General features: G+C 43.1%; 1 protein-coding gene across 4 annotated transcripts in view; it reads left to right on the top strand.

Annotated features, from left to right (window-relative positions):
• The window catches only part of ZNF608 (zinc finger protein 608), a 103,106-nt gene that overhangs the window by 34,392 nt on the left and 48,362 nt on the right, over positions 1 to 20,352 (top strand). For all 4 annotated transcript variants that reach the window (XM_016217767.2, XM_016217766.2, XM_087815528.1 and 1 more), the window contains one exon: positions 12,393 to 12,648. In XM_016217767.2, coding sequence (XP_016073253.2) covers positions 12,393 to 12,648 — 256 coding nt within the window. The remainder of the gene's footprint in view (positions 1 to 12,392; positions 12,649 to 20,352) is intronic.

The following is a 20,352-nucleotide window of genomic DNA, read 5'->3' as shown; positions in this document are numbered from 1 at the left end:
CTGCCTATCAATGTTTTTCTCTCACATCGATGGTTTTATCTCTCTCAAATCAATAAAAACATGTTTTTAAAAAGTTAAAAAAAATCTGCCTATAAACTTTGAATGCCCTACAACTTAACTACTAATAGCCTACTGTTGACCCAAAGCCTTACGGATAACATAGTCAACACACATTTTATATGTTATATGTATTATATACTGTATTCTTACAAAAGTAAGCTAGAGAAAAGAAAAAGTTATTGAGAAAATCATAAGAGAAAATACATTTACAGTATTTATTGAATAAACCTTAGGTGAACCTGCACAGTTCAAACCGATGTTGTTCAAAGGCCAACTGCCACTAAGTAGACCAAGGGTCATCAAGCTCTTTCTGTCAAGAGCCAGTAGGAAATATTTTAAGCTTTGTGGGCCCAGATGCAACAAGGATATTACGTAAGCACTGACATAATGAAAGAGAGAAAACAACTTCTACAGATTTTTTTAATTGATGAAAATTAAAACCTAATGATAGTAATTGAGTACAATTTGTTTGTAATACAGGTCTTCTAACGAGAAGAATGGAACTCTCTTTATGGGGGGTGGAAATAACATTTCGCTTAATATGGGATCACAGTTAGTGGAGCTATCATTAAGTCGATTGTAAAAATTCATTTGTGAAAAACATTCTTAGCTTGTGGGCTGTACAAAAAATTGGCAGTGGGCCGATGTGGCCGACAGACCCTCATTTGCCGACCCTTGAACGAGACTGTGGAGTAAAAGGCATCGTGACAGGGTCAACTGCCCTCCCTGTTCTTCCTCCGTAAGGCTCACTGCTCCGAGACTGGAAAGGGGAGGTGTTCACATCGGGAGGAAATGGGATCTGTAGCCTGGGAGCAGGAACCTAGGGAAGGAGGGAACATCGTTTTAAAGGTATGAGAACAGGGAGAAGGGAAGCAGAGCACGTTTCTCTCTGTCCAGGGCCCGCAGTGATTCTCCAGGGGAGGTGCCTTGGACGCCACAGGGCATCACCCTGGGAGGGACAAGGTCGGGTGGGTCCGTTTGAATGGGGATACCCGCTGGATTGTGGTGCAGCCTCCTGCGGCGAGGCCTCTTTTCCTTCTCGGTTGCCTGCGACCTGAAAAGGTGGAGGGAGCAGGCTTGCGGGTGGAGTCCGGGCTCTCAAAGATCAGGCCAGCTAAGTGAAGAGCCGGCTGCAGCCGTGCTGTTGAATCGTGATTTCATCTCCTAAATGGAAACAGGACATTCCAGGGAGGTATAGGGGCCACGCCATGGGGCTGCCAGTGGCTGTTCGAGCGAAATCAAGGGTTATATGAGGAATGATTAGCTTTTAAAAAACTTGCTCTTTTGGCAGGTAGAGGGGAGGGAGGGGCCCTAGGCCAGCACCTCAGGGGTGGAGCTCTTCAGGGCACTGTTTTCCCGACTTCCCTGGGGTGTTGGACACCAGACCCCTCTGATCTTAGAGCCTCTCTCCTCTGGCTTCAGGGACTCCGCTCTCTCCTGGTTTGCTGTGACCTCAGTAGCCACTCCTCCCCTTTCTGCCTCAGCGGTGTCGGGACCTGCAGGGCTCTGCCCTTTCTCTTCATACCCTTTACATTTTCCCTGAGCTGTCTCATCCGCTTCTTTGGCTTCGCCACTTTCTCTGTGCCAGTGAACCCCCTCTAGTCTAGATAATTCTCTTGAGTTCCACACAGTTCATGCCCCCTGCCTGATACATCTCCCTACAGATGACCGTCCGCCCACTGTCCCTGACCCTGGGAATGATGCCCTCACCAACTGAAACAGAACCCTGGGACTCCTCTCGGAGTTTGCCTTCCTCCCCCGCCCTTGCTGAGAGCCCTCTGTCCCCACCCCGCCGCAGGGGCCACCTCCTCCAGGATGACTGCAGCAGCTTCCCAACTGCCCTCCTTCCCCACCCTCACTCCCTCCTCTCCTCTCCCGGCCCCGCCTGTGTGCTCCCTACCAAGCGAGCCAGCCCATCCTCCCAGGCCCCTGCTGGAACCTCCTCAGGCTCTGTCCTCGCTTCCCAGTGACCCCCGTACTCTTAGCCTGGCCTGGGCTCTTCTGAGTCCCTTATTCGGTAGCCTCAGCTCTCCCTCTTATCCCTAAGCCCGGGCGTGTTGGACTCCTGTCCCCAGTGACTCAGCTCTGCCTGCACCCCCTTCCCTTCCCCAGGTTCCATCCTGCACCTTCTGGGTCTCCTTCTAGCACCCTCCCCGCCCCACCCCGGGGCTCCCACAATGCCCTGGGCCTAACTGACGGCCTCAGCCCTGACCACAGGCTGCTCTGCGGCCACCGCTAGTCCCCTCTGGTACCTCCGGCCCCTCCACAGCTCCTGAGGCAATGCTTGGCACCTCTTGGCACCTGGCAAAAATTTGTTGGATGATGAGACGACTTCCCATGGTGAGGCAGCTTTAAGCGGCGGCCCTTATGCAGGGGAGGGCCTGGGATCGGTACACTGTCCCCGTCACACACACTGGGTCCTTGTACCGCCGTCGGCTTGTTGATTTCAGGACCTCTGCGTGAGGAGTCCGGGTAATAGCCTTAATCCTGTGCCTTCTCCTTTCTGCATTAGCATTTGGTTACTTTTATTCTAAAGTGGAATGGTTTAGCATCTTTTAATTAAAAATTAGTTTTTAAAAACATAACGAAAGTAGTACATGTTCATGTTAAAACTCACGCAGCACAGAAGGTGTAAAATGAAAAGCGATCCCCCCTGCATGTTTTTGTGTATACAATTTCTGAAAGGATGCATAAGAAACTGTTAGAGGAGGGGTTCTCCCTAGAGAATGACCTGTATTGGGCTTTGTAGCCTGCTCTGTTCTCAGGAGGGAAAACAGAATTCTGGACCCATGAGCAGCTCTTTTTTTGTGGGGGAAGGGGGGTTATGAGAAGAAACTTTTAAAAGTTTGAGTTATGGTACAGAACTTGGTAGAGGTCATGATGTTCCTGCAAGGATATCTATCTATGACCCTGAGAGGCGATTTTTCTCTTAAGACCTCAGTTTCCTCAGTTTCCAAAGTCAGATGAGAAGGCTTGCCCTTTCCTTTCATAGACTTGTAATAAGAATTAATATGTCTCTACGGTGTCCTTGGAAATAGGTATGCAGATACCTGTAGGACCGGAGCTCTATGATTTTATCTCCCTCTGTAACCTTTTTCTCTGTGATAAACTTTGGAGATCTTTACTGAGTTGTTTGATTTGCTATGAAATTAAAATTTCAAAGCTTTCTTTAATTTATTGAGATTAATCAGTACTTAGAATCCGCATTTGGGAGGTCTGGAGGGAAGAGGGACAAGGTGTTCATGCTGAGCCTCTTAGACATGCACTTAGGTGAGGAATGTTTAGATTTGGCAGAGAGGAGAGCGAATGGTACCAAGATAGTGTGCAGGCAGGGGGGCAAAATTGCCTCCTTCGGTGGCTGGCCCACCATGCTTGGGGGAAGCAGGTTTTTGCCCCTTTCCAAGGTACCAGCTTGGTTCCCACACAGTGTGACTCAGGCACTTCTTTGTTATCTGTAGGACCAGCATGTGTTGATAATTCAGATGTCTAAAATACTCCTTTTAGGTGGTTGCAAGTGAGATTTCATAGTATAAGGTAAAGAAGTGCTATTAGTAGAGATGATTAGGAATAAGGTGATTCCCCTACCCCCACCCCCTTCCCCTTGCGACAGACTTTTCTTTACTCCCTCTGCCTCCACTCTCCCTTCTTAAAACAATGTCTGTGTCCAACATGGATGGACCTGGAGAGTATTATGTTAAGTGAAATAAGCCAGTCAGAGAAAGACAAGTATCATATGATTGCACTTATATGTGGAATCTAATGAACAAAATAAAGTAGCAAACAAAATAGATCCAGAGACATAGAACTAGGAGCAGTCTGATATATTTCAGTGGGGGGGGGGGGAGATTAATCAAAGAACTTATATGCATATAAGCATAAACCCATGGACACAGACAATAGTGTGGGGAAGGTCCGGGGGGGGGGGGGCGCGGCTGCGGGGTGGAGAGGGTCAGTGCGGGGGAAAAAGGACATCTGTAATATTTTCAACAATAAAGATAAAGAAAAAATAATGTCCGTGTCCAGAAGAGTGAGGATGAGAGGCCTCCAATCTTTTCCTAGTTTCGGGAGAAATTTAGGGTCATGCAAAGACCAGCAGTGTATTGATGGCCAGAATCTACTAAGATACCCAATATTCAGAGGTTTTGACATGGATTTGTATCAGTGCACCCATGTTAAGCAAAATCCATGGTTAGGAATCTAGAGTTTTACTGTTGAGCTTCTTTTTTAAAAGTTTCCCTCTTAAGGTTTGGGGACCAGATCTAATGGACAGAAATGGGATTTGTATGAAGCTTTTCAGGAATTCCCCTTTGTGCAAAATAAAGGGGCTCGTGGAAAGGATACATCCAAGAAGACGGAGGTTTTTAGTACTTTTATGACAGTCTCTTTTATTTGTGGCTTGTTTTTGTTTTTCAAGTGTCTTTGGGAGTAGGCGGGATGAGAGGAAATCAGACAACCCTTACGAACAAGATAGAGAACACGGATCATTTACTGCTGCTATTTAAAGTACACCTAGCTCCCTGCGCCCTGGAACATGTCAGCGGCACTTTTGAAGCAGATGAACAGTCTGTGGCTCAGCAATAAGACAGTTTTGTTTCCCCCCCAGAGAACACAAATGAGGCTAAGTATGTGATCACTGATGTGGCTGGTGGAAATGTCCCCTCCACCTCCAACCGTGGCACTTTCGTGTGGAACACTGCACACAATTGAGGGCCTTCTAGGGGAGAATTTGGTTTGGCTTCAAAACAGCCAATAAACTGAAGACACTGAGTGGAGTAGTTTCATCAAACTCTGTCTTTACATACTCAGTACCCTTTCTTGTGCTGTGAAAAACTGTCACTGTTAGAGGATGATGTTAAAAATAGTCACTGCTGTGTAGAGTATATTTTACACCTGCGCTTGGCCTGTCTGGGCCTCAGCTTTGTGACCTGCACTGTAGGGCCACTGCTGGAGCGATACACTAACTGTGAGTGAGCTCCCTCGGCCGCCTGCCCAAGCAGCACCGCAGGGCCCCCAGGGTGGGCCTTCCATGATTTCGGGGTGGCTGGAGTCCCGGCTGGAAATGGAAGCATTTGTCTCGGACCTACTGGCCTTGAGGCCAGAGCCCCCGTCCATCCCCAGGCTGAGCTCTACCAGGTCAAAAGGCTAAGCCTTTAAAAGCACTTGAGCAGCTAAACCTTTCTGCTTTTTATTTAAGGCAGTCTCTGGTCTTCACACCTGGGGATGAGAAAATGAAAATAACAGTGTAATTCCCAGTCATCGTCCATAGTTGTTGCTTTTAGAATTGGATGACGTAAAACAGTCACAACAAAACAAACCTGAGCTTGGGTTTCAGTGAGGCTTGTAAGCGAGGCTTCTGAAGGGATTGCAGTATTTGCTTGGACGCTTGAGATGCACGGTTCTGAACTATGCACACAGGTGTGCGTAGCTTCTAAAGTATAGAAAAGGGTCAAAAACTTACGTTGGGAGGAAGGTTTCTTTCCAACCTGTGTTCTGTTTTACATTTAGAAGAGTTTGCTTTTGCTGTGCATCAGTGTGGGTTCAAATTCTGGCTCGGCCCTGGCCCTAAATGACCTTTTAAAGTTACTTTCCTATTTCTCATCTGTAAGGTACTTTACTGGCAATCTTGTGAAGATTGAATGAAAGAGTGCACAGCATAACCTAACCCCTCCTGTGGTACATGTGTTGAACAGTAGCTGCCGATGTTGGTACTATTTTTATAAGAAAGCCCCATGCACTTTGAACTCAGAGGGGTTTGGCCTTGAATTTCAGCTCCTTCGATAAGTTGCACGTTATCTGAGATTTTTAGTTTCTGTCTCTATAAAATGGGATGTTGTGAGAGTTAGAAGACATAGGAAATGTGTGGGGCCTGGTGCACAGTGAACCCTTAGTGAGGATTTGCCTGTGTTGTTTTCAAAGCAAGATGTAGAGCTCACGTCGCTTTGATCATGGTCCTGAAGGGGAAAATAGCCGCTGCATTTAGGAAAGACACAATTAGGAATGACCAATACTGTTGTTTTAGGTTTGGCTTTCAGGGATGGGGAAAAGATCAGTGCTTAAGGAAATGGTTTTTTGAGCTTCCCTTGCTTTGCTAATGAGGCGGTGACGTCAGGCAGAAAGGGTGGTTAAAATGCAAAGTGAGAGACTGCGGCAGTGGTCACCTTTAAAGAGCTGTGATTTCCCCTACACGAAGTGCAGTCTCTGTCTAATGCTTTTTAAATCAAAGAGGTGACTGTGGGCAATCTCATAAAACAGCCGAACACGAGGCTATAGAGAAAACGTGAGCATTAAGTAATCAGGCCCCAGCGCGCTCATAGAATGTAAAAATATTGACTGAGCAAAAGAAGACGCCATTCCCGTTCTGGTTGTTGTTGACGATCTGGGAACTCCAGGATTGAAGGGTTAATGATAAAATGAGTGCGGAGATTTGTGGCCACAGATGGAAGAAACCGGGGGCAAGGCCCCGTCAGGGTTCAGACCCGCCCCGGGGTGCCGCGGGGTGCGGCCCGAATCTGTCCCTGAGGCTCTGCCCTCCGGCCTCCTGACCGCCTCCTTGTTGCGCCTGAGCAGAGCAGGAGTGCCCGCTGGCGCACCCCAGCCCGGCCCTGGCGACTCTGCCTCCTCTGCTGTCAGTGTCTGGGTGCTGGAAACCATCACTGGCTGACCCCATCACCGCCCGAGTGATGCGGAGCTGCCGCCACCAATAAACACTCCAGCTTTGGAGCCTCCCTGGCTCATCAGCACTCAGGGAGCCCTTGAAATAAGGTGAACAGAGAAAATATTGCCAGAATCTCTCTGCAGATTTCCCCCCCAGCCCTCTGATTACACACACTAAGTGCCGCTATCTGTATAAATAACCTTTTCTTCCCCGCCTCTCTCTGCCCTGCCTGCTCCCCCACTCCCATGCTCTTGGGCTCTCTGGAGTGATAAATAGCCAGGCTACTGCTCAGCGTGCACCAACACCTGGGAATAATCTTGCAAAAATAACAGAGAGAGACTGCCGCGCGTCTGCTCTTGACATTAACTTTCCAAGGTTTGACAGGCTGCCACCACCAGCTGTTAGACTTATGGGTCTTTTTTTTTTTTTTCCACTGGAGATGGCTGCTTTTCTGCTTTCCTCTTTTGGGCTGTAATAGGTTACATCAGTGTCCCATCAAGATGACAGAAAAGAGCTTTGACAAAGGAACCATTGCTGAAACCAGCCAATTCTCTATTCTGATCTTTCATTCCAGTTATTAGTGTTATTTGACTGCTAACTCCCCACTGATTTCTTAATGGAATATCTGATTATGACTATTTTAGGCCGTCCTCCCCAGAAAGGTATTTATAACTGCCTCTCTTGAGCTGCCTTTGAATGTAGCAAAGCCTAGCATTTGGCCTTGTAGGACCAAACACCTATTGATTACCTTTTAGTTCAGGTCTCAAGTATATTTGTAATAATAATAGTAATATTGACAACAGCAGTAGCTTTTATTTTATTACAGCTGCCGTGTACCTGGCCCTGAGCTAACATTGTCTGGATGATCTCATGTAGTAGTCATGTTAGCCAGGTCTTATTTCCATTTTACAGATGAAGCCACTGAGTCTCACACAGATCAGGTGACTTGCACAAGGTTCTGTAACTAAAGGTACAGCTGGGTTCTAGCTCTAGAGACTGACACTGCAGCATACTCACTACATGTTGCTGTTTGCCCTCAGGCCACCATGGACAGCCCCTTGGGTGCTTGTCTGCAGTTACAGCTGTGATTTTGCTGTATTTGTATAGTTTTATTTGATTAGTTCCATGGTTTTGCCCATTCTTGTTTTGCTAGCAGGCTGCATAGTGCCTGGCACACAGCAGGTGTGTGGAAATTACTTGTTGGGTGGATATGTGGTCGAGTTTAGGTGAGAAAAAGGAGACTTTGTGGGGAGCCATGTATGATAAAGGGGTACAGGGGAGATCAGTGGGCGGGGATTTTGAAGTGTAGGGCTCATCTGACCAGCTGCCAGATGCCAGTGTGTGAAAGGAGTATTTCCCTAGCCTGAGCCTCTCAGGGTTAAGCCCTTTTTCTTATACATTTAACATACTTTAACTGCACTTAACCATGCATTTGGAGGGGATTATAGATTTATGTTAAACGTAGTAGGATATAAAAAGGAGCTTTGTAAATTTGTGTGAAGGGTTAGGGAACTGTAATATCAGACCAGGGACTTTTTTTCTTTTTCTTTTCTAAGCCATTGTTTACTGAGTTGAGCACTATACTGAAGCTTCACTCTGCATGAATTATCTCATTGAGTCTTCACTGTGACCCTATGTGGGTAATGTTATTCTTACTCCTATTTCTTAGACCCAGAATAGCCAGGTAACTTGCTCCCACACAGCAGGAATGGAAAGGTCAGGGCTTGAACCCAGCACATCCTGAGATCCACCCCTACCAAGTCCAAGCCGCCTCCTCACCTGAGGAAGTCCCTGTGGGGAAGGAGACTGCAGCAGGGAGAAATGGGGAAGTCGGGGAAGGGAGGAAGAAAGCAAAACACAGTTGGCCTTAAAATAGCACGATTCTCCCAAAAGCTCTCAGAGTAAGAGGAAATGATGACAAATTGTGATTAGCAGATTATTTCATCAAATTGTTATGTAAAAGGTTTCTTTAAATTCCATTTTGCAGAGATTATTACTGTACTTAGAATCAAGAATTTCTGTTTGATACTTCTAAGTTAACCATATGTTACAGTTTATCTGTTGCTACCCTCTGCCTTAACTTCATTAGTTGAAGAAATTATGGTTCAGTGTAGGGGGATCAGTGACCTGAAACATTAGGGTGCAGTGGAGTTGATCTTCTGTATAAGGCAAAAATAACTCTTAAAAACCCTCTAAAATCCTGCTTTACATATGGTACGTGTGGTTTGGTGTTAGACGCCGTGAGATACACTGGAGAACTGAAACCTTTTGGGGGGGGAACATCTCCCACCAGGGGCGTTCACAGGCAGAAGGAGTTGGCCACACTCTGGATTATTCGCCCCCTCTTTTGTCTCCGAGTGTCTTTTGAACCCTTACTGTAAAGTTTCTGTTTGTAGGAAGCTGCTCTTTCGTGTTCACCTGGGCTGCCACTAGAGACAACTTATTGCCCTGTACAAATAGGGGCCACATTTTCCTCTAGAATCAGTAAGTTGAGCTGCATGACCTACCGAAAACATTTTGTGATTGTCTCGGGGGAAAGTGGAAGAGCACAGCTCAGCTGCCGGTGCCTTGCCCGGTCACTTAGGCCAAAGGGAGGCTCAGTCCTGTCAGCTGATGCCATGAGGAATGGCACATTATTCAATTATTATGTTAAGAGATTGTAGAAATTCAGACATTTTCCTAGTTTTTTGTGTTGGAATGTTTTTAAAAGTAGCGTACCTACCAAATAAAGCATTTCTGGGATGGTTTTTAATTCCCTACCTCCTCTCCCACTGGTGGCCTCTGGGGATGAGGGACCCCCAGTGGACCATGTGGGTGGTCTCTGCCCTTCACTCCAGCTCCTGAAATCCCAGTGGATCCCTGCCTATGAGAATGGCAGTTTTGAGCTACTGTGAGGAAGCCAGTGCAGTGTTTGGAAAAACTAAGGAGAAATTCACTTGTATAACAAAGAGTCATCTTTAAAACTCTGTTACCTATTGAGGTTTTCTATCAAGTTTAAGGGTTTTAGACTATTAATCACATTGGGGGACTGTTTAGGATTAAGTTCATATTTATAGTCAAGCTCTCTGAACCTTAGCTTTCTCATTTTGCAACATGTGGGGACAGGGCTCTGATGTCCCCTCTGTAAATGCCATCAACTAAACTTTTTCATTGCATTTGGATTGTGTTAATGGAAATAAACACAGTTAACTTGCTAGTTAGGCCCAGGACACGGCGGCCTCTCCCCTCAAGCCATCTAGATTCTTAAGGAGTTTGCTCTTTGGGATTACACACATATCCCAAATGGTGGGTGAGTGTACCTGAGGATCTGTGTGCAAATATATTCATAAGCAGAGTGATATGGAAGTGAGGATTTAGTCTAGAAATTCTGTTGTGAGAGGATTTGTCATCAATATTAGAAGGCCAAGAACACATTTTCCAGTTGAGGAAAATGGGCTTCCATGAGGTTAAATGATTCTTCAAAGTCACAGGCTTAATTAGTGTGTCAGGTTGTGGCCCAAATCCTAGTGGCAACATAGTCCTGTCCCTGTAACTTCTGTTGTACATTGTCCCGTTGTGTCCTGATCAGAGAAGTGATGCTCTCTCAGACTCTTCACCTCTTTTGTTTTATTTCATTTTCTTGTTCGTCCAATTGAAGCTCTATTTGTTTCTCTTGGAATTAATGTAGGCTGTCGATCAAGTGATAAAAGAATAGTTTGAGAATATTGTTCTACTTTGTCTCTTCAGTTTATATATGTAGCATTAAATTAAAGTCAATTTACAGCTAACTATACAAATTTAGAGGTTGTTGGGAAACATGCAAAACAAAAAAAGGGCAATAGCTGGTTTTTAATTTTTCTTGGTTTAAAAAAAAAAATTCTAGAAAGCTATTCCAATCACACACAATCGTTTAGTTGTAGTAAAGACTACAAGGTAGCATTGGTTCCCCTCACCCTTAAATTTCCTCCCTTAGAAAGTCTTTCTTCATTTGTCAGTTCAGTTTTAAAATAGGAACTATCAGTGTGAACTTTGAACCACATTAAGCTGCATTTACACGAAAGCATAAATCACTAGATCTGGGGCTTGGGGCTGTTAAGTGCTTTTCTTTCTTGGGCTCTGTAATCAAGAATGAAGAACAATAAAAAGCATGGAGCAAAAGAAGTTTTATGGCAGCTTTGAGAGCAGGAAATTAAGTTTCTTTAACATGCAGTTGGATGAAGGGCTGTTCTATTGCATCTTGGATCACTCAGGCAAGTGAACGTCAGTTTATCATTTTAGTGAAATGCAAACTGTAGAAATAGGTCCTACGGTTATATGAACAAGGAGCCCACACAGATGACTGCTTCAGCTGTTTAACTTCCTCATGTGACTTATCTTGAAATGCACTCTTGCATTTTTTAAAAAAACAACAAAGACTTATATAATATTATGTCTGCAGCCAAGTGTCGATTTCTTACAAAGGTTAACTGGGAATGTATGTACAACAGACAAAGCTGGCATTTTACCAGAACAACTTTCTGTGTGTCTTGTTATACATACAATTTGCTAGCCCAGCTGATAAAACATGCAAGGTGTTGGTCCTTAGATGTAGAGGGTATCTATGGTATCTATGTGCAACATGAGGACCTAGGGGATCTGGAGTCCTGGAGCAGACATGCTTTTACATTTGGCTTTTTCACATCTGATAACCTGTCAGCAGGGCCAAAACTATTGTAGAGCAGTCACAATAGTTGTTAAAATGGGTTGAATGAATGAATCAGTTTGTTGGTGACCTACCTATTTAGTATGCACATAGCCTTTGGTTTCATTTTGGCCAGACTACTAAACTTTTTGAGGTAAAGAACTCCTTTGCTGCTCTTCTCAGGATAGGGGTGCAAAGGGGTCCTGGCACCACAAGATCCCATGCTGGCTGTTGATTTCATTTCCTGGATTTAGAGACAGGGCTGCTGAGTCTTGGTTGAACTCATCAGGGATCTATCTTTACACATTCAACCGCTAAGGGACTTATGCATTGCAGAAACTCAAATTCTGTCAACGTTGGACACATTCATTTATTTCTCCATTTATGTGAATTCTGCTGAACTTTGCAGTAGAACACTTAATTAGGAGTTGATGCTTAATAAAAACATGCTAATAATATCCACTTTATGTGTTTCAGTGTGTATATAATCAAGTTTATATATTTTATATATTCAACAGAGTAAGTTAATATATTTTAGTAGTGATTTTAATTCATTATGGTTTATAAAGTACCTTGAAAACAATTTTAGTCCATTTCCTATGCTTAGATGTCCAATGAGGCATATATGGTGTTTATTGGAGTTTCTCCTTTGAAAAATACTGTAGTTTTGAAAACAAGATTTTATTACAAGTGGTAAATAGCCCTAATTTTGCAAAGCATATTTTATTCCTGTCTGCTGAGGCTAAAGTTTGTCTTTTGGTGAATTTAGAAGGACATTAAAGGCCTGGCTATAATTCAGGAAGCTAGAGCTCCAATATTTGCTTTCTTTGGCATGAAAGAATAAAATGCTCATTTCTATTCTGCTTTATATTTTGGCACCATTAAAACGCTCAAAGTGTATTACAATTGCAAATGGAATTTGGAATGGTGATGTATTCTAGAAGTGATGTAAACAGATTGCATTAAAAAGAACTTGCGGAAAGCAGCACCACTGCAGTAAGCCTGTCTGTCTTTCAGGTTGACCCCCTGTTTACAGTGCCAGCACCACCGCCTCCGATTTCCAGCAGTCTCACGCCTCAGATTCTACCCTCCTACTTTTCCCCAGCTTCATCCAATATTGCAGCACCGGTTGAGCAGCTTTTGGTTCGGACTCGTTCTGTGGGTGTCAATACCTGTGAAGTTGGAGTAGTGACAGAGCCCGAGTGTCTTGGGCCCTGTGAACCTGGGACCAGTGTGAATTTGGAAGGGATCGTGTGGCACGAAACAGAAGAAGGTAAATACAATTTACTTTTATATATTTCCTTTTGCCCTTCTCCCTGTGATGTGTGTATGTCCACCTGCAAGGGGAATTTGCTTTGTGGTGTTCAGAGAGGAAAGAAAAGTGGTTTTTATGCTCTTTGGATTTTTGTTGAAATAACTGTTTGCCTTTTTGTTCATGACGGCTTTTACTTTCAGAATGAATCAGGTGTCCCTAAAAGTGGTTTTTCACTTTAAGTGCTAAAATGAAGGCCTGTGAGAAGCAGGGTGGAAATTAGAAAGTGACGTAGATCTCAAGTTCCTTTTCTTCTTGATGTGCTAACTGCTCTGTACGTCTTGACGTGGTGTTTTTGTATGTTTCTGAACTGAGCTAGGGTTCTTGTGTTTAGCAAGGTCCATCACCATAATGTGGCTCTGGCTGGTTGGTGCTCAAGCTAATGAAGCCAAGGTCAAAGGCTTAAGCCCCAGCTGAGCCAGTCAGTTCTCTTCTATGGCCGGGTGGAGACCATAGCACCTTCTCTACCCCTTAAGTCAGCAGGCCGTCTGGCAAGTGCAGTCCGTTAGTTACAAGAGAAGCAAGGTACAAGAGAAATGGATCAAGATTAATCTATCATTGCTATTGGAAATATAGATCAGGCCATAATGATAGTAGATTCAGATCATGGTTGGCCACGTCTGTAGTACATGATATCAAGTACACTGTGTTTCAGATGGCCAGTGTCATTGATAGAGGCCAACAGATAATTGAAAACTAAAGGAGAGAGCTGGATTGCTCCTTAGGGGAATGGTAGAATAGAAAAGGTGAGGAAGAAGCATGCCCCAGGGTATCCCAGGAGAACAAAGGAAAAGGAATAACACTGGGGAAGCTTTTCCCCTCTAAGCTAGACAGGTCAAGGGTGAAGGAGATGACTGTTGTCAGTATCATGGCCTTGGGGAGAGGAGAGAGGACAAGGGTGAGGGTAAGAAGAAGGGTCTGAGACTCAAAGTCATTGTTTAGGTTCCTCCATAACAAGGTGAAAAATTGAGGGCTGAATCTTAAAGGGGAGAAAATAAAATACATGCAGAAGAGGCTGAGTGGATGGGAAAGGAGACTATATTAGGAGTAATTGTTGGGAAAGAAAGAGTTAAGAACAGTGACAAACAAGAATGAGAGAATATAAAAAAATGAAAATCAGGTGACAGATGTAAACATCATTAAGGCAGAAAATAGTTTAAGCTGTTTAAAGATAGAAAAACAAATTCTTAGAAAAATCTTTGAGTTCTACATATTACATTAAGTATATTCTTATAGGATATATTTCATAATTAGATAAAAAATTTGTAGATAGTGTCAATAGGAAAAATAAAAGTTTAATTTTATAAGAAGGAACCAGAGAAAGGGAATGAAAGCAGTAGATTTGGGGAGCTCTCTGGTTTGCTCAAATGGAAGTGATAGTTAAAATTTACTTTAGAAATTTTGGGGGCTTGGGGTGCTCCTCCCTCTTTGTCCTTTTAACTTGGAAGCCATTGAAACCAGCACTATGCAACCACATGGGAGGGACTGATATAAGAGGGGCGGCTATTGAAGTTTTCCCAGCTCTCTTGCCTGTTGAGACACTGTCCAGTGCGAGGGTTTCCAGATGGGGCTCAAGCTTCTCTCTCATGGCCTTTCTGTGGATTGTGTGAACAGTTTGCCTTCCCTTAGATTTTCCCTAGAACAGAAGTGATGTCCAACGGCTTCAAAATGGTATCTTGGAGCGAAATGTATACAAAAGGACTTAAGACTTAATAAGGTCAAAGTTAATTAGTTTAAGTGCCGATTTTCAGGAACAGAAAAAGATTTGGAAAGAGTAAGGGTTATAAATTTCTGAAAACTTGAAAATAAGATTTTTTTGTACTTGGATAATTTACTCATTAGAGATGAAGCATTGTCTTCCATTTCTTAGCTGTGACTTAGCACGGGTCGTTATTTTATTTATTCCAGAGTGGGCTTGGCTTGAGTTCCTGGGTGGTAGACGTTGTAAAATTAGCCACAAACTTTCTGGAGCCAGCTGTAAGGCTTGGGTTATTTTCCACTTTGCTTAGAAGTCTGCTGGGCTTTGACTTTTAACCTTAGCCTCTAATAAAAGATGGGATTGTTTAGGAAAAAAAATCTGTGTTTAAAAACTTGATGAAGTTGATGTAGAATTCCGATCCTTTGCATGTGAGCTTGAAGGGCTTTACGGTATTATTATTCATCATTATTATTGTTGTTATTTGGGAGTGATATATATAAAGCCTCTCCATTTTCACCCTCTTCTCTGAAAAATCAGCCTCCTGAGTCCCGTGTGCCTGCTTTCATGTGCTGTGGTCCATCCCTCCCTGCGGTGTCTCGTACATTCCCCCGCAGACTGATAGCTATGGAAGCTGTCCGCGCGCAGTGATGGAGCCGTGGGCTGCTCGGCCTCTATTTTAACTGCCTCACATTTTCCAGGATTTGGAATGTGTGGCTGTTTACTGTGGTGACAAGAGGAGCTGGAGCTGCTAATAGAGTCATTCTTGCTGAATAAACTAAACTCCTGACCTCCAGAGAAGTTAAGAACTCTGCTCAGTAAAGGCCTGGGCCCGAAGGTGTGTGTTTAGTGAGCAACCACTGTCAAGAGCATTCCATTTGCATTTTTTTCTCAGTACAGTATGTTTAAGGCTCTTGCACCAATTTAAAAATTAAACCCACTTGACTGGTAATGTTTCCCTTTTGGGAAAGACAAAGAAGGAAACTGAGCAAACACCTTTGGAAAGCTAGCTAGAAGAGCTGGATTTGGGGAGCAGCGGAGGGGGAAGTTAGCCCCAGCAGTTTTCTAGCTGTGCTTTCATGAACAAAGAGCGAGCCCAGCAGTTCTAAAACTGCCAGTAGCCTTTGACTAATATCCTGTAGATTGAGTTGAATAAAATCTCTTTCCTGGTGTTTTCATTTTGAGGGTATTGTATAACTGGTAGTGTTTTTCACAAACTTAATTTATGTGCATTCACGCGTGTGTGAAGGTTTAGTGTGTGTGTGTGTGTATGTGTCTGTGTGTTTCAAGATCCTAGAAATCTGAGGCTCACCTATTTGCAGTCTTCGGGGGAACATTGAGTGTTCCTGTGGATGGAGATGGGGCACAGCAAGACTGGAATACGAAATCCCCACTAAATACCTAATTGCTTCTTGTGCTCTGCCTTCCTCATTTGAGGAGGCTACTTTTAGTTACAGACTTTCCCCTTAGTGGCCTTGCCAGTGCATGAAGTCTGGTTGCCTGAGAACCAAACTGTGCTCAGGAATAAAGTGTTCCAGAGAAGTTTCCTCTGGAAGTAATTAGTGGGTTTCAGATCATGCTTAATAGGAGAGAAAACTATTACTGCATTTGGCTGTTTAGTTATTCTACTCTGATCTTTCTGCTTTAAGGTGCATGCATAGGAGCAATGATGTATTGTACGAGATTATTCACAGATGTTGGAAAGAATTTCCTTAGAATTTCATTCCTGACATTTGGGACACACATGCCTATGTATAGTTATTTGTTTGAAAATTTGCTCTTTTTTGGGGTGGGGAATAAAACAAAACAGGCCAAACATGGTGTATACTGCAATGTGTGTAAACACATATGTGTTGAATTTGGCTTTTTAGCTCTTGTGAATGTATTTTCCTTTTGATTTTTATTGAATCGTGTTTCTTATTGGGCTGTTTTTGTTTTTGTTTTTTTTGTCCTACCGAGAACATACTTGGTTTGGCGGTGCCCGTGGTTCATCGTTAAGGCTGTCGTTTAGCAGGGCTCTGTGCCCCTCTGTCATCCCTGTCCCCACTCTCTTATTGGTTAAGCAAAGCCACTGAAGAAAAGGAAGTGAGAGAAAGATAATTGGTGTTTGCCTGTGACAACCTTTTAAACATCTGTAGGTTACGGGACAGTGGTTCTCAGCTCTGTGCCTGTGAATCACCTGGCAAGCTTTTAAAACAGACTGATGCCCAGGCACCACTTCATGCATTTGCTGGGCCTGGGTTGGAGACCTGACATTGGTGTGCTTTCTCACAGCTCCCCGGGGGTTCTGATGTACAGACAAGGTTGAGAACCACTGTCTCAGGGGAAAGAGGGGATGTTCTGGTCCTTTGCAAGCTGCTTGACCATTTCCCTTTAAGGAAGTTACCTGTGATATTGCCTCATTTTCTTGGGTATGCAGTGGGCAGAGACACCTGTCCTACTTTCTCACAGGGTAGATGCTGCCTGTCAAGATGCTGTTGTATGGCAGGTGAGCATGGTTTAATCACAGTGCTAATGAGAAAGGAGGGTCCAGCTTCGATCCTGACCTCCACAGATGTTTTGGGGGCTTAATGAACAGCTAATTGGTAACACTCTTCCTAATGTATCACTATGGTCAGGTGGACCTTACTGTTTGCTTCTCCAGTGAGTGGGACACAGTAGCTTCGTTTCTGTGTGGTCTCTGCTGAATTATTTTTGAAATAGTTCAAAAACCCAGAGTACTGAAGTAGTTAATGAGGTAGCAATTAAAAGATTGTATTTAGAGTATCACTGGGGGTTTTCAGAGGAGACAAACTTGTGATACTAAGTACGGTTTTTTAAAAATATACCTTTATTGATTTCAGAGAGAGGAAAGGAGAGGGGGGGAGAGAGAGATAGAAACATCAGTGATGAGAGAGTCATTGATCGGCTGCAGCCCGCAACCCGGGCATGTGCCCTGACAGGAATCGAACCTGATCGCCTGGATCCTAGGTCGACTCTCAACCTCTGAGCCACGCCCAGCTGGGCCTAAGTACGGTTTTTTGAGAAGAACAATGCTTGTTTCTATGAGGTCCTTCACCTGGTGTTCTGTGTGTTTTCCAAGGAAAGAAAAGTGATCTTGGGAATTAATGTGTTGAAGGTAATTAACTGGTAAAGTAAATGATACTCTTTAAACCACCAGAGATGTTCTTAAATTCTTCTGCTCCTCCTGTACCTCAAAGTCATAAAGAGAATAAGTGTTTAAATGTGCAGTATAAGGGGTTTCAGGCTAATTCATTAACTGGCAAATGACTCTGTGTAATTAATGATGGATCTAACATATGCTATTGTTATTCCTGTTCTGCAGTGTTTACTTACCAGTCTTATTACTGACACCAGAACTTTCCTTTTTAAACTTTGATTTGAGGAGAGATTAAATATTAATCCAGGCTTACTTGGTATTTTTAGTAACTGAGCATAGAGTTGTTGCAAGACTTAACGAAGTGAAATGTTAGTATTTACTGAGGTGTTTCCCAGTGACTCACAAAAGGGGAGTAAGATGCCCACTTTTGCTTCTGCGTTTCATTAGTCACTGCTCATGAGAAGAAAGGGAGCAGCCTTGATCCTCAGCGTTAACTCCATGGAGGTTTTGAGGGGCTGGGATCACCAATAGTTAGTGCCACTCTGCGTTGGCCGTGAGCCTTGTCCTCAGCCGACTGGGTGGTTGCCAGTGAGAATGTGGATGTTTTCTGAGGTTTATTGCCACTGGTGGCAGAGCAACTCAAAGGTGCACCTTCCAAACTGCACAAGGGCTGCCCACTTTCACGTGCAAAAGGCAACCCACATGGAAAATCAGAGCCGTGTATTTGTTGACCATGTACCGTCTTTGTTACCTCTGATCATTCTGTGTACAGTGGTTGAAAAAGTCTTTTTTAAATAAAAATAAAATTGGTTTAGGATATATGTTCTAAATACATGTAAAACTTATATATCATTTAAGTATTTTCTTTTATAAGCTTACTGAAACTGATGCTACTAGCTTCATAGAAAAATCAGAAAGTAGAGCTGGAGGATGGGCATTCACACAGCGGGCACGCCACAAAGGCTTGTCGGATAGCAGGCAGTGCGGAGGGACGCAGGGAAGGCTCGTCTGTGCCCTTGCCCTGGTCTTGTTACTCTCAGGCCTGCCTGTTTTATGCTTTCCTGGTGAGGTCACGTGGCCAATGTTTGGCTATGATGAGTGATTCATTGTATGTTCTGCTGGAGAACAGGGACAGTCACTTCACCTCTTGTCAATTTGAAAAATAAGCTGCTATTAGGTAGGATTCAGCTTAATGTTTTTAGACCAAACATTTGTTCCATTGTGTCATTTGTGTGTATATTTTGGCGGTGACATTAGGTGTTAAGTATTGAAGCAGTAAGCTTTAAACTCATGGTGTAAAGGCGTTTTGTTACCCCTTTGGGTTGGTTGATATTGTAGCTAAATGTACTCTTATGTGTGAATACAGAATGTAAGACATTTAAAACCAGACTTTTCTTTGGATTTAGGTATACCAAAAGATTTAAGGAGTTGTCTCATTAGATTAGTGTGTGTGGTATTGTCCTGTCTCCTTGTTTTATCTTTTCCCTGTAAAGGAATTGGTTAGAAAATCTTGAAAGAGTTGTAATATACTTTGACTTTGAACTGAAGATATAATTTCTAATTAGGAAATGCAGATGATCTTATTATTATTTTTTTTGCAACGAATAGCTGTTGGCTTACCTGGGCATTTGATTAAAGTAGTTCATCGACTTTTTAAAAATACGATTTTTATAGCAGATTTATCGAGATACGGTTCACATAACATATAACCCACCCATTTAAAGTGTACAGTTCAGTGGTTTCTTAATGTATTCAGAGTTAGGCAGCCATCACCACAATTAATTTTAGAACATTTTCATTACCCCAGAAGAAACCCTGTACCATTAGCAGTCGCCACCACGTGCTCCACCCCGCATTGCATTGGTTTTTACATCTTTACCCTTACTTGACTCTTCACTTTTTTATGTATAAACATGTATATTTCAAGAGAAAGGGTTGATTTGTTGAGCACTTTCTCTGTGGCGTAGTAACTGGAGTTTTTATTTTTAAGTACTGACTGATAGGAAATTCTTCACAGTTCTAGCGTCTGATTTTGGCAGGAGTAATTGAATCAGCTTCAGCTGGTTGATGTATACAAACCCTCCCCTCGGCCTGCTCTGCTGTAAGCTTCCTAAGTGCACAAATCCCATCTGCTTTGTTCGCTTTTGGATCCCCAGCACCTGGCACAGAGTTAAGGGCGCCATACATATTTGTTGAATGTTGAATAAATTCATGGAACAAAGTGATTATGGTTTTGTACCTGTTTAAGTTTGAGTAGGGTAGCTCTCTAGTGAGGAATATGTTACTTTTAAATTAAGTTTGGCCTAGACAATCTGGAAAAGAAATCTACTTTGTCATTGATTTTTTTTTTTTAAAGCCATTATAAAATATGATTTATTATATTTCAGCTTCCAACCTTGCTATTATTAGCCCAACATCCACAAAAAAAGGAGACACAAAATATTTGGTATGCTTTTTTATTTCTTCGGTCATTTACATCTTCAATATGGTTTTTATTTGCTGACTATAAAACGAATACATGGTCATTTTGGGGGTGAAAAAACCCAAGTGGGAAGAAAAAACCCATCTATAGTCTCATTGAATAGGCAGCCACTTTAATTCGTTAGTTTACTTCTTTCTCTGCTTTTTCAATATGCATTTTTTTTAAATGTAGTTGAGGTCATTTGGTAGATACACTTTTAAATATTGCTTTCTCTTTTAATGTTAACATTAAAACATAAAAACATTTTTGATGTTTAAAACACTTTCTCAGATGCATTTTTCATTAATATTTCATGGAATGGACACACAAAATTTAATTTAAAATCCTTTATTGATGGATATTTACATTGCCTTCAACTTCTTAGGTGCACATAAGCACTACATAGTA

This window comes from Miniopterus natalensis, chromosome 3 (genome assembly GCF_054644295.1).
Source record: "Miniopterus natalensis isolate mMinNat1 chromosome 3, mMinNat1.hap1, whole genome shotgun sequence".
In the NCBI taxonomy this organism is placed as follows: domain Eukaryota; kingdom Metazoa; phylum Chordata; class Mammalia; order Chiroptera; family Miniopteridae; genus Miniopterus; species Miniopterus natalensis.
The sequence above is the reverse complement of the archived record's forward strand: the minus strand, read 5'-3'. Positions and strand labels throughout refer to the sequence as shown.